This window comes from Cetorhinus maximus, chromosome 9, assembly GCF_964194155.1.
Source record: "Cetorhinus maximus chromosome 9, sCetMax3.hap1.1, whole genome shotgun sequence".
Lineage (NCBI taxonomy): Eukaryota > Metazoa > Chordata > Chondrichthyes > Lamniformes > Cetorhinidae > Cetorhinus > Cetorhinus maximus.
Genome location: NC_135887.1, coordinates 84,672,512 through 84,686,779, shown reverse-complemented (window position 1 = coordinate 84,686,779; position 14,268 = coordinate 84,672,512). Strand labels below are relative to the sequence as shown.

Below are 14,268 nucleotides of genomic sequence, written 5' to 3'. Positions count from 1 at the left end.
AGGGGGCAGAGAAAAGGAACTAAGACAATGTTTTGCGGTAGAGAAAATAAGCCGGGGTTTCTCTGCATTCCAGGATGATCCTGGAATAGTAAGCAGTTTTAGCAGATGAGAGCTGGACCTGATGGTAATTTATGTGATCCAGCCAGATACGGCGGTGAGTGGCTAAACCACTTGTCTAATATATTCTTTCAAGGCTGCGTCCTTTGGAGTAAAGGGAGCAAATATGAGGGTCATACCAGGGTAACAGCCAAGGTGAGAGAGTAATAATTTTACTGGGGACTGAAGCATCAAAGGTGGAGATGAGGGTGTGGTTGAGCAAATCAGTAGCTGCAGAAATGTGGAGATCTAAGGGCCAGAGGCTAGACAATTGGGACTTTAAAAGTGCAATTGTAGGTGAATTAGGTGATAGTTTTTCCAAAACACAGATAAAAAAGTAGGTAAAGTTGGGGAGTGGAAGGGGGATGTGCGTGGCGAGTGATACAAGGAAGTGATCAAAGATAACCTTATCTGTAATTGATACAATGGGACTTGCAAGACCATGTAAGATGGCAAACTCAAGGGGGTGGCCGTGAATGTGAGTTAGGGAGGTTATATGGAGGGAGAAATTTAGAGAGGATGAGAGGGCAGTAATCTCAGAGGAAAGAGAACAGAGGAAAGAAAATGATGAGATGAAGGTTGAAATCACCAAGGATGTGAAGCCACTCGGTGCAGAAGCTGAGGGAGGAAAACAGTGAAGATATCTCAGCAAGAAATTTTTATCATACTTGGAAGGCAGTAGAGAATGATGATTCTGGAAGGGAGATGAAAGGGGTGGAATAAGGCACTAGAGTCTACAGGATCAGCAGTGAGAGGAGTAAGTCAGACAGAAAGAAGGTTGACAAGATTAGCCCCCAGCAGGTGCACTGAGCGAGAAAGCCAATAAGAAAGTGGGATGGGGCAATTGGCATTGTTGCTTATAATAAGCCAGTGCTGTGTACCTCAACCAGCCCATTTCAGGATGCCAAGAGGAGCACAGAGAGAAACTGTAGGCTCAAGAACTGATCATTGCAATATACATAAAACATCTTATGCCTTCATTCCTCAGCAATAAATTTGCTCTTTGCATATGACCATAATGAACCTGTGGCAAACAACACAAAAACAAGCAACTATTTAGAGATGAGGTACTGGATTACTCAGTATTCACAATGAGGTGAATTTGGCGATGGGAAATTAGAGGACATGAAAACTGGGTGGTTTCTATAATAGGCAGTTGTTCTGCCCAGGCAGCAAGTTGAAAATTAAAAACAAAAAACTACTGCGGATGCTGGAAATCCAAAACAAAAACAGAATTATCTGGAAAAACTCAGCAGGTCTGGCAGCATCGGCGGAGAAGAAAAGAGTTGATGTTTCGAGTCCTCATGACCCTTCAGCAGAACTGAGTGAAGTTAGGAGAGGGGTGAAATATAAGCTGGTTTAAGGTGGGGGGGGGGTGGAGAGAGAGAGAAGTTGGGGGGGGCGGTGGTTGTAGGGACAAGCAAGCAGTGATAGGAGCAGATAATCAAAAGATGTTACAGACAAAGGAACAGAGAGGTGTTAAAGGTGGTGATATTATCTAAGAGAATGTGCTAATTAAGAATGGATGGCAGGACACGCAAAGTACAGCTCTAGTGGGGGTGGGGTGGAAAGACTGACAGGGTATTATAGTTATAGATTTAAAAATAATGGAAATAGGTGGGAAAAGAAAAATCTATATAAATTATTGGAAAAAACAAAAGGGAGGGGGAAGAAACGGAAATGGGGGTGGGGATGGGGGAGGGAGTTTAAGATCTAAAGTTGTTGAATTCAATATTCAGCCCGGAAGGCTGTAAAGTGCCTAGTCGGAAGATGAGGTGCTGTTCCTCCAGTTTGCGTTGGGCTTCACTGGAACAATGCAGCAAGCCAAGGACAGACATGTGGGCAAGAGAGCAGGGTGGAGTGTTAAAATGGCAAGTGACAGGGAGGTTTGGGTCTTTCTTGCGGACAGGAAGGGAAGGGAAGCGTCAGAGATGGACCATGTGAAAATGATGGAGGGGAGGAGATTGGAAGCAAAATTAATAAATTTTTCCAGGTCCCGACGAGAGCATGAAGCCGCACCGAACTGACAGTTCCCTTCCCTTCCTTGACCTCTCTGTCTCAATTTCTGATGATAGACTGTCCACCATTATCCATTACAAGCCTACCGACTCCCACAGCTACCTCGACTACAGCTTCTCACACCCCGCTTCCTGTAAGGACTCCATCCCATTCTCTCAGTTCCTTCGCCTCCGTCGCATCTGTTCTGATGATACTACCTTCAAAAACGGTTCCTCTGACATGTCCTCCTTCTTCCTTAACCGAGGTTTTCCACCCACGGTAGTTGACAGGGCCCTCAACCGTGTCCGGCCCATCTTCCGCACATCCGCCCTCACGCCTTCTCCTCCCTCCCAGAAACATGATAGGGTCCCCCTTGTCCTCACTTATCACCCCACCAGCCTCCACATTCAAAGGATCATCCTCCACCATTTCCGCCAACTCCAGCATGATGCCACCACCAAACACATCTTCCCTTCACCCCCCCTGATGGCATTCCGTAGGGATCGTTCCCTCCGGGACACCCTGGTCCACTCCTCCATCACCCCCTACTCCTCAACCCCCACCTATGGCACCTCCCCATGCCCACGCAGAAAATGCAACACCTGCCCCTTCACTTCTCTCCTCACCGTCCAAGGGCCCAAACACTCCTTTCAAGTGAAGCAGCATTTCACTTGCATTTCCCCTAACTTAGTCTACTGCATTCGTTGCTCTACATTGGAGAGACCAAACGCAAACTGGGCGACCGCTTTGCAGAACACCTGCAGTCTGTCTGCAAGAAAGACCCAAACCTCCCTGTCGCTTGCCATTTTAACACTCCACCCTGCTCTCTTGCCCACATGTCTGTCCTTGGCTTGCTTCATTGTTCCAGTGAAGCCCAACTGAATATTGAGTTCAATAACTTTAGATCTTGAACTCCCTCCTCCATCCCCACCGCCTTTCCGTTTCTTCCCCCTCCCTTTTGTTTTTTCCAATAATTTATATAGATTTTTCTTTTCCCACCTTATCATTATTTTTAAATCTATAACTATAATACCCTGTCAGTCTTTCCACCCCACCCCCACTAGAGCTGTATTTTGAGTGTCCTGCCATCCATTCTTAATTAGCACATTCTATTAGATAATATCACCTTTAACACCTCTCTGTTCCTTTGTCTGTAACATCTTTTGATTATCTGCTCCTATCACTGCTTGCTTGTCCCTACAACCACCCCCCCCCAACTTCTCTCCACTCCACCCCCCACCACCCCCCCACCCACCTTAAACCAGCTTATATTTCACCCCTCTCCTAACTTCACTCAGTTCTGCTGAAGGGTCATGAGGACTCGAAACGTCAACTCTTTTCTTCTCCGCTGATGCTGCCAGACCTGCTGAGTTTTTCCAGGTAATTCTGTTTTTGTTTAAGTTGAAAATTAGCCCATTATCTCATCTGAGCATTTCCATTTCCCACACGGTATCCCCCACTGCCTTGCTTGTGTGATTTTATTACCTTAGCATAGGTACATGTCTCATTGAGTCTCCAGTATTGACAACGGTTATCACATAGTGGGCACATGATAATCTCAGTAGCATTGCATATCTCTTGACTGAGGTACATGGAAAGAAGAGAGAGCAAATTAAAGCCATGCATTACTCATCAGGAAACAGACCTTAGAAAATGTTGCTGGCTGATTGCTGACTCAAGAAAATCTCATTCCATTCCTGCAACACCTAAAATCCTAGACCAATGGTTGTCATAATCCAGGCTGAGTCACTGCAGCTGCTTTCCCCTCAGTTGACAGCCTGAGCAAAGCCACTGTCCCTTGTGTTTCCGGATGCCTATTCATAGCTCAGCCTGTAAATAGTATGACCACCTGTTATGACCAGCATGAGAGAAGCATGCAGTTTCTCTAGCACCACGACTCCACAGGTTGCACCATAAGTGTAAATATTTCATTCACTCACCAAAATGGCCAATTGTTTACCTTTGCTACTGCTAGCCTCAGAATAAAAGAGACTTTAACCAGGCTTCTTTCAATAAACTCAGATTTATTATGAAACAAATCTTTTTTTTTAAACAAGTTGCAAAACTGGTTAACATACAATCTATAATACGGAAGTGTAACAATTTACCCCTTTTATAATCCTAACACACACACAAAACAAAGGACAAGACAAACAAGGTATCTGCAGAGGGATGGCATAAGGGACACTTTATGAAAAAGGATAAAGTTCAAAAAGGCCTTGATGGCGTCAATTTGGTGTTCCTGTGCGTGAAACTGGGGCGCTGGTCACAGTAGTTGTTTGGAAGCCCTTTCCAAAGGATCTTTAGTGAAACACTGACCAGGATTTTCTGGCCCCATCACGTGCAGGACCCGCTGCGGGCGAGGCGGCTCCCCTGCCAGAAGTCCATTGACTTGCGGCGGGACCGCAAGATCGTGGCAGTGGGCGGGTGTGGAAAATCCTGCCTACTGTCTTTGTTAACTCTCGCTTTTCACAGCTTCACAGGCTTTCAAATACAGATGAGTTATACAGAGATGAGAATTTTCTGGCTGAACGTGAACACCCACTCTGGACAGCAGGCAATACAAGGAGAGAGAGAGGGAGAAAGACAGAGGAGCTATCTTCCTTAACAGTTTGTTCCCAAGATACATACACAGTTCAAAAAAACATGTTCAGTCAGAACTTCTCCCAGGGCCGGGTGTTTCAGCCAATCAGCAGGAGCGCCATTTTACATGGGGGCCAATCAAGGCCCACCCAGCGTGACATCCACAGGGAAGCGCTATGTGCTCCCTGTGTGGGCGGGGGGCATTCCTAAAATCGAGAGTGTGTTCTTTCGCGCATGCGCACGAAAGAGCGCACTCATCTCCCTGAGGCTAAGTGCAGCCTCAGGGAGATCGGCTCTAAATGTGAAAAAGTTCAAAATAGAAAAATAAAATTTCCCTAACATGTCCCCTCATGTGACAATGTCACATAAGTTGGGACATGTTCATAATTTCCAAAAACACTTTATTAAAATTTTAAAAACCCTACATGAAACCTCATCCCGCCTGCGGATGAGGTTTCATGCTTTTTCAAGTTCACACCGGGGCTCCTGGCCTGCCCGCCAACCTTAAGGTTGGACGGGCTGGTCCACCAATTACTTTAATTGCTCTGTCAATGGCCTCAAATGGCCATTGACAGGTTGGTGGGTGCGCAGCTGATTTTGCTGCACCCCCGCCTTCCTGAAGATTTAAATGGGGCACAGTGACGTCCCAACGTGTCAGCAAGCGGGCCCCGCCCCCGCACGCCAACGGTAAAATCCAGCCCTTAATGTCCATATCTTTATTGAGTTCAAATTCCACCATCTGCCGTGGCAGGATTCGAGTCCCCAGAGCATTACCCTGGGTCTCTGGATTACTAGTCCAGCGACAATACCACTACGCCATTGCCTCCCCCTGAAGAAGTTCTGTTTCATGATAAATCAATTATTCTGAGTTTATTGAAAGAAGCCTAGTTAAAGTCTCTTTTATTTTGGGTCTAGCAGTAGCAAAGATAAACAAGTGGCCATTTTGGTGAGTGAATTAAACATTTAAACTTATGGTGCAATCTGTGGAGTAGTGGGGCTAGAGAAACTGCACACTCTTCCCATCCCAGTCATAACATCAGCAATTTGTTTTAATGGACTGGTGTTCTGTCTTTCTCAATCTGCCAAAGAGTGAAGAACATTTCCAGCTGATTCTTCGACAACTGCTTGTGCAATCAGTATACGACTTAAAACTTCAGCCATTTTTGCTGTCTGTAATTTTCAGAATTTGCAGCCTCAGCCTCTGAAAACAACCATTCACGTGAGCCCGCTATACAGCACATCCATGCCATGGCAAATATTGTAAATATTACAGCATAAATTTTTACAAATCCTCAATCCATCTATCCTAATGTTTCAGCAGATATAGTTTAGTTGGTGATATAAAATCTCTTGGCAGTGCATGTTAAGAGCTGAGATGTAAACACGCCATTTGCACAGTAATTGAAACACATGATAGGTACTGTACCTCACTTGATTGCTTTCGTAGTTTATTAATCCATACAGAACAACCAAGACTCCACTTATAGCAGCAGGAATCAGCAGGGTGGTGTACCAACCAAGCCAAGCAAAATAGAGGGCAATTCGCTCTCCAAAATACTCCCTGCAAATAGAGACATGAAGCAAAACTCTTAAGATGAACGTAATCCAACAAGTTATTTTTCTGTCCACATGTTAACAGTGAATATCTAACACAGACTTCCATCAAAAGCAACGAATGATGTGCTGGTTAGCTTTTAATTTTAATTAAAAAATGGATAAATAAATGGTTAAGAACAGGGGGAGCAATATGCTTCTATATTCTGTTTCTGGGAATATTAAAACATCTATTTCTCAGGATTTATTAACGCCATATCATCTGTGTTTTCTATGGCAGACATCTTTAAGTTTGTGGTTAACTAGCTGGAGAGTGCACAGTTCCTGGGGTATTACATTTAAAAGCTGCACTACAAAAACTAAGGGCACACCTCCAACTGAATCCATAGAGGCAGTACTGGAATGGAGGGAGACTATTTTTCCAGAGAATAAGAGTCAACGTCCCAAAGCCGGATATCTGCGTGTCTGGAGGAAAATTGGCGGTAAAGTAAACCTCGCCTCCACAACCTCCCAGACTGTGAATGGGTCAAGAAGAACCTATGATAAAGTGCAAAGGTAAGTTTACTTGAAGTAATGGAAAAGGGCAGATGTGGGATATGCAAACTTGAATGAGAAGCTTCTTGTTACAGAAACATCGACTGGGGTTGTTGCTGCCACGAGGTTAGTCCCAACGTTGGAACCCAATGCAGGTCCCAAGCCCACGTAGGACAACAGTGGAACCATAGCAGCATATTTCTGGCAATGGCCAATTGAGAGGCCACCACTTGCACTGCCACCCAATTAAAAACAGCGGACAGCCTCTCCGAGCTGCCAACCCAATCAAAGGGTGGACAGCTCTGCAGCCTCAGCAGTCCCACTGACAGAGGTGGCCACTGCTGAGGCTGCAAGGGGAAAGTGAACGTACCTTCATATTGAGGCACCATTGCAGACAAGTAGAAATATTTATTTCTGTGCCAAATGGAGAAGAAATCCCACCAGCAGAAGCGGCCGTTGTCACCATTGGCCCTTTCTTCAAAGGATGGAGCCTCCATGGCTCCAGGGCCTCTCCCACAAAGCCTCTGGGAGGATGCCTTCATGCAGCTGGTGACTTCTCTAAGGGTGGGGGGGGTGCTCTGCCACTGCCAGCAAAATGCAGCAGCGCTGCAAAATACCAGCAACCCCGATAAATGGCCATCAACTGCCTTTTAATTATGTAAATTGGCCACTGCCATTCCCTTCTGTCTCCAATGAGCTAGTAAAATTTCTGCCATTCTGTTGTCATTACAATATGAAACAAATACATGAGACAGATCAAATTGTGAAAATTGGCTACAAATAGAAGCAATCCCTTGAGCACCGCTGGCAAGGTTGCCATTCTTGCTCAGCTCAGTCGACCCTGACAAGGCGGTGATGAACCGACTCCTTGAGCCACAGAAGTTTGTGTGGTTACGGTACTCCTACAATGCTGTTGGGTGGAGAGTTCCAGGATTTTGACCCAGCAAAACTGAATAAATAGCAATTTTGTCCCCAGTTAGAAGTGTGTATGACTTGAAGAGAAATTTAGAGGCGACAGTGTTCCTATGCAGCTGATGCGGTTATCCTTCAAGGAGTTGGAGATTACGGGTGTGGGAGGTACTGCTGAAAAAGCCTCGGTGAGTTGCTGCAGTGGATGCTTTAGGTGATACACACCACAGCCACAGTATTTAAACATTAGAGGGAATAAATGTTAAAGTTAGCAAACAGGGTGCTGATCAAGTAGACTGCTTTGGCCTGGATGGTGTTGAATACTTCATGAGTATTGTTGCAGCCTCTCCCATCCAGGCAAATAGTGAGTATTTCATCCCACTGATGACTTGTTCCCTGCAGGTGGTGAAGAGTCTTTGAGCAGTTAGGAGGTGAGTCACTCTATACAGAATATTGAGCCAGAAGAATTAATTATGTGGTCATTCCACATCAGATTAGCCAAAGGCGCACCCTTTGATGCTTATGGTGGGGCACCTGGTGATGAAAATGCCATTGGATGTCAAGAGGAGTGTTGTAAGATATCGGGCGAAATTGTCCATGCCCGTTGGCGTCAGGCGTGCTCAGTAGCGTAAGCGGACAATATATCAAAAAGGCCAAAAATCAGTTTCATAACATCGTGAAACCAGTTTTCCATCGTCCGCTCAGCCTGTTGATGGCGGGCCGCATTTCCCGTCATTGGACATTAGGAAACTCATTGTAATATATCTGCATATCATTATAAAACTAGCCCACCGGACTCATCCTGTCCTGCTGGATCGTCCACCCATGACAGCGTGATTGCAAGCCGAATATATGTATGTATATATATATATATTTGGGCTGCACTTTGAGAGGAACTCAGAGGTGAGTGCACAGCAACATTGCGCAGCACTCGCCTGTTGGACTTCAAGGTTGAGGTGTGTTGGAGAGTGGGGTGGGGGTAAGGGCTGCCCTGAGGTTGAAGCAACATGGAGGTTTGGGGGAGGAGGGTGCAAGGTCTGCACTGCGGTCAAGTGGAATGGGGCGGAGGTGGGTGGGATCTCGGGCAGCCATGCAGTGCACTAATCTCTGGCCATCCAAGTGGCAGCCAGCACTCTGGCATGCATTAAGGGGCCTCAAGACTTAACCAAGTGAGGTTCTTAGTACACTCAAGCTAACCCACGTGTCTCTCTTTCGTCGTGCAAGAGGAGTACATCAGGATCATGCAGCCTGTGAACGAGCTCTATGCCTCGTGGCGTACAGAGAGCGAAGACAACGGAGAAGAGAGTGACTGAGGCACCTGACTGAGCAGAGGGAGAAGAGACGGCTGTGGCTCCTGCACATGCTGCCGAAGAGCCACAGTGAGCCATCACTGGTCGGCACATCGCTAGACCCTGGGTCTAAAGAGGCTACCTTATATTCCTGCAGATGACCGAGAACGAGTGTCGCCGAAGACTGTGCATGTCTAGGGAACTGGTCGGTCACATCTGCCAGCTACTGCAGCATTTGGCGCCATGGGGACATGGATGCAAGAGCGATTGGATTTGCCCAGATGTTGGGTTTCACCCAGGGGCAGGGTGCCATCGACTGCACTCACGTGGCACTCAGATCTCCATCGTAATATGCAGTCAACTGTCAACCGCAATTGCCTCCATTTATTGAATATGCAGCTGGTGTGCGACCATCACAAACCCATCCTGCAAGTCTGCACACATTTTCCAGGAAGTGTCCACGACTCCTACATTCTCAGTTGGTCACAGATCCCTGACGTTTTCCAGGGTCCACGGAGGCTGCAGGGTTGGCTTCTTGGGGACAAGGGCTACCTGCAGAGGGCGTGGCTGATGACACCCGTGCGGCGGCCTCAGACTGCAGCAGAGCGACGGTATAACGAGGCTCATGCTACAACTCGTAACCTGGTGGAACAGACCATCGGGATGCTGAAAATGAAGTTTCAGTGCCTGGACTGGCCTGGTGGAGCCCTGCTATATAGTCCACAGAGGGTGTCTCAAATCGTTGTTGCCTGCTGCGGTCTTTACAACCTGGCACTGCAATGGGAGAGAAGGAGATGGAGGAGCTGGAGGATGATGCCGACGGGGCTGATGAGACTGAGGAGGTCCTTGAAGGCGACGATGACAGTGATTAGACCTTCGCACTGGCCAGACGAGATAGGAGCGCTCGGTAAGCCCTCATTGCTGCTATGATTTGTGGAAGATGATGATGAGATGCAGTGAGGAGACACCATAGATCCTCACATTGCATCTAAGAACGTTTGACTCCAGTCTGGCTTATGGCAGCGCACATACTCTGTGATAAGGCTCCTGTCTTGGAGACACAATGTAGGCCCTAATAGTCACTAGGTTCCAGGAGGATGATGACGACATGCAGTGAAGACACTCCATAGATCTTCACATAGCCTCTGAGAACGTCTGACTCCTGTCTGGCTGAGGGCAGCTCACGCGCTCTGTGATCAAGGTCATATCATAGAGACGCAGCCATGAAACTTTAAAAATATCTGATCCTTTGTCCACCTTCAGCATCTGAGCCCTTCAGGATGATCACGGATGCTGAAGAGATGGGGGCCAGCCCCACCTTAAAAGGTGCTGAGATCACACAGAGAGTATGAGAGAACTCTGTGATGCCTGCCCACAACATTCTGTCATCAATGACAAGCACCGTCGAGGTGCAGGCATCACTAATATGTCCAGGGACTGTGAAGTCAGACCATCACTTTGGTCTGAAGGCTGCACAAAGCACAGCAAAGAGGCCCTGGACTGACACACCTGCCTTTATCTTATGCAGAAAGGCTTAACATCTGAGTGACACGAATGCTGCTCATCAGAACAAGGAGCCAGAGAGACATTCTTGGGAGTTTATTGACAATAATGAACATTATGTACAAGTGATTAACACCCGTGCCTAGGCTGTCAACTACATCTTAACTTTCCTAACCCTGCCGCTACCAGTGCTCCCCGGACATCCACAGTGGAGGTGGATTCACAGGAGGTAGCCTGCTAACTGCAACGCCCTGCCTGTGATGGCTATGGCAGGCATCCTCTGGAGGGCCAAGACATGGAGGGCCCCAGTCTACTTTCAGGGTCCTGCTGTGTGGCAGTGGCACCCTCCTTGGCCTGTGGAGCAGGAACTGCTGAGGTAACAGGAAAAGGAGTTTCGGATGGGCCAGACACTCCCGGAGTCACCTGGACAGATGGCCCCGGGGTATGCACCTGCTGATCCTCTTCCCCAAGGGCCCCTGGCTGACTCCTTGAGAAAGGGTAGCTGGAGTGTAATTGGGCTGCCCCGCACCCTTCTCATGTAGACGCTGTTGGAGGCCAACTATGGGTTGGCAATGGAGTTCAGCCCGCGCAGCAGTGCAGGAGCAACGTCCTGGGTCACCGTGGTGGCTGCCATCCCACCAGTGTTGATCTCAGTGTGTTGGCATGCCGGCACTATCACCTCAGCCTGAAGGCGGATAGGCTCCTCCATCGTGCCTTGCAATCTGACAAGAGCAGCAGATATCCCTTCCTGATGTTCCCAAGCTTGCCGTTGCAGCTCCAGCAACTGTGACATGACCGAGCCCAGAGGCTCGTCATCTGACTCGGACTCAGTAAATTTCTGGCCTCCCGCAGTCCTCTGGGTGCCGGACACCTGGGAAGTCCATGCTACCGCCTACTGTGGATCAGAAAGTGCGATGTGCTCATCAGATTGTGATCCTGAGGCTACTCTAAAGCTAGGTCCCATTGAGGTGTGTGTCGCTGCGCTGCCGGAGGGTATGGATGAGCGCTGTGATGGGTCTTCATGGAGGGTTTCAGCGGATTCCTCTTCTGAGCTTCCCTTGCAGATTTATTGGAGGCCCTGGGTCATGGACTGTCTTGGCTGTTTCCCAGATGTGCCTTGCGAAAGCAAAGAGAGATAATTAGTACATGGCAGTTTCCTGTGAAACAGGACACATCAGTCACAGCATCTGGCTTTGGCGGGCATCCTCTGGACAGCTGAGACTTGAAACATCTGATGGTAGAGCACCGCCGACCTCACTGTCAGCACAGGGACAGTCCAAATCTTCACCGGCCAGCTAGATGGCTCTGCTTTCAAAACTGTGAGGACCTTGATTTCAGGCATTCCTCCACTAGTCTGCGACCTCTCCCTCTTGTTGTGTGCCAGCTTGTCCTGAATGAATAGAGATGGAGAGAGCGTAAGCAGGATGCCTGCCAGGCCAGATGATAAGTATAACTGGCATGTGGATGGTGAGTGATCCCATGGACAAGATGAGGACAATGAAGGTGTGTCTGAGAGTGTGAATGGTGATGTTCCTTTAATTGGCAGTGAGTGAGGGCCCTGTGGATATGTGATGAGTTTGTGAGTGTGTGAGTTAAGAGTGATGAGAAGAGTGACTTACCCTAGCGGAACGGAGGAGATTATTCATCCTCCCGCAGCACTGGGTGGCTATCCTCTTTTGCAGGGCATTGGCACTGACCACCTCTGCCACCACCTCCCAAGCCGGATTAGTGATGCAGCTACTCACCCTGCGGCCAGAGCGGAGGTAGAGGACATGACTGCGGGCCTCCACAGCATTCAAAAGGTACTTGAGGGACATGTCACTGAAGTGGGGGGGCTGCAGTCTTCTTGCCTTTCGGTGCCATCCTGTCTTCCGTGCTGCAGTCCTGGGCTGGAAGCACTGAGAGGTGTGCACGTAGCTGCACTTTAAATGTGGCGCCCAGCGTGATGATGGCATGGTTGGCAAATGGGAGCCCGCCTGCCATGGAAACAGCATGTTTCCCAGGAATGCATAATTAATGCAGCGGGTTTGGGACGATATGGCATGAAAAGCTGCCATTGCGGCCAGCAGGTCAAATATTGTTTTACCCGTCCACTATCGCACTTAGTACAAATCTGAGATGATTCCGCCCATTGTATGTTCTGTTTAGTAGATCTCTCAAAGAGGTTGAACATTAACTGTTTATTGGTAACTCATAACTATATATATATGTACAGGGTATAGTTGAGACAATAAGCTAACTCAATGCTTACTTCTACACAGGTCTCTGCATACTCAAAGACTCACTATACAACTGACTCTGGTCATATGACCCTTTATATCACACTATGGGTGGTACTGTTCTCCAGTTCCACATTAATCCTTGATGTGCCATACACCCTTATACTACAAGGAGGTGGTGAGGTTCTCTCACATTGGAGATGATCAGTGCTTGGCATTTGTGTGGTGCAAGTGTTACTTATCACTCTTCAGCCCAAGCCTGTAGGTGTACCTTCACCATATAGGTTCTAGCTATTCAAGTAGCCCATCACCACCTTCTCAACAGCAACTAAATAATAAATCTCAACCTGAAAAAGTAATACAAAAAAAAGATGCATGGTCACTTGACTTCTTTTGGCCCCTTGGGGATCACTTAGAGACACAACCTGGATGCTCTGAGTCTGTTTCTTAATTGTCAAGCAATATTAATGACCTGGGTTAGGAGATCAAGGAAATAATCAACATACAAATTCCAGAATGGTACTGTGTGTGTCATTGGTATGCCACAGCCCCAGCCTCCCAATGCCACACTCTGACAATTTTCCATTTCTCACAGCAGCCATCTCAATGTCAAATTATTCGCAGTTGTGTGTGATTGAGAGTAACCAGAGACTTTCATTTCATCTGCATGTTTTACAGGTGAAAATCAATACCCTAACCTACTGAACCATCTAAGACCTCCTGATGTGTGCAATTTCTTTGGAAAAGCCATGTTTATATCCACAGTCTTAAGTACCAAATTAGTATATCACTATTTTACAAGCCTGGTGTAATATGCCAGATTGGTGTATCACCTTATTTCATTGATTGGTTGTTTCTTAAATAGGCATCTCCACTCAGCCCATTCAAACCGCAACTTGCGTTCTGTCTCGCAAACACCATCCTAAGTGAAACACAAAGAAATCAGAATTTCAGCTGGTGCCTTTCCTAAAAGATTTACTTCTCAATTCATTCAGCAACAGAGACACAAAATTGAAATGTTTTTCTGGCCCCTCTTGCATGGGTTACTAGAAGGTTTATCAGTTAAATCTTCAGCCTGAAACATTTCTTTTTGTATTAGCTCCACATGCATGTCCAGGCTGTGTGGACTACCAATATCCTTTCAAAATAGATTGAAAACTTGTAGATTACAACAACTTTCATCTCTGAAGTGCTTCTATCATAAAGGGTGAAGGGAAAAAACAGTAGATGCCAAACAAGAGGGAGAATGAAGCAAAGTCAAAGTTTCCACACCACTGAACTTGGCCTGAGAAGGGAGGATCAACTGAATACAGACCAGGGCACCAGAGCATGCATTGGCAAGAGTCAAACAGAGGGCAGACAGGGCGGCGGGTGGAGAAATTCATTTATGTTGTGATCCTGCTCAGACTTAATTCGATTTCCCAGTGGCAGGCAACATTACAGGCTACTACCTGTGTGGTGCACACCGCGCTCTTCATTGATGTCATCGAAGAACACCATAGAAGCCATGCAGATAACAACATGCAGCGCTGCCTGCCCCCAGGGAATTGATGTATTGCGCTACATGAGCAAATTTTTCCTCC

At 47.2% G+C, this 14,268-nt stretch overlaps 1 protein-coding gene across 4 annotated transcripts in view; it reads right to left on the bottom strand.

Moving 5' to 3' along the window:
* Positions 1-14,268, bottom strand: part of LOC144684774 (anoctamin-9-like) — a 178,775-nt gene that overhangs the window by 58,756 nt on the left and 105,751 nt on the right. For all 4 annotated transcript variants that reach the window (XM_078548979.1, XM_078548978.1, XM_078548981.1 and 1 more), the window contains 3 exons: positions 13,519-13,607; positions 6,104-6,238; positions 3,580-3,676 (listed from right to left, as the gene is read on the bottom strand). In XM_078548979.1, the coding sequence (XP_078405105.1) occupies positions 3,580-3,676; positions 6,104-6,238; positions 13,519-13,607 (321 nt within the window). The remainder of the gene's footprint in view (positions 1-3,579; positions 3,677-6,103; positions 6,239-13,518; positions 13,608-14,268) is intronic.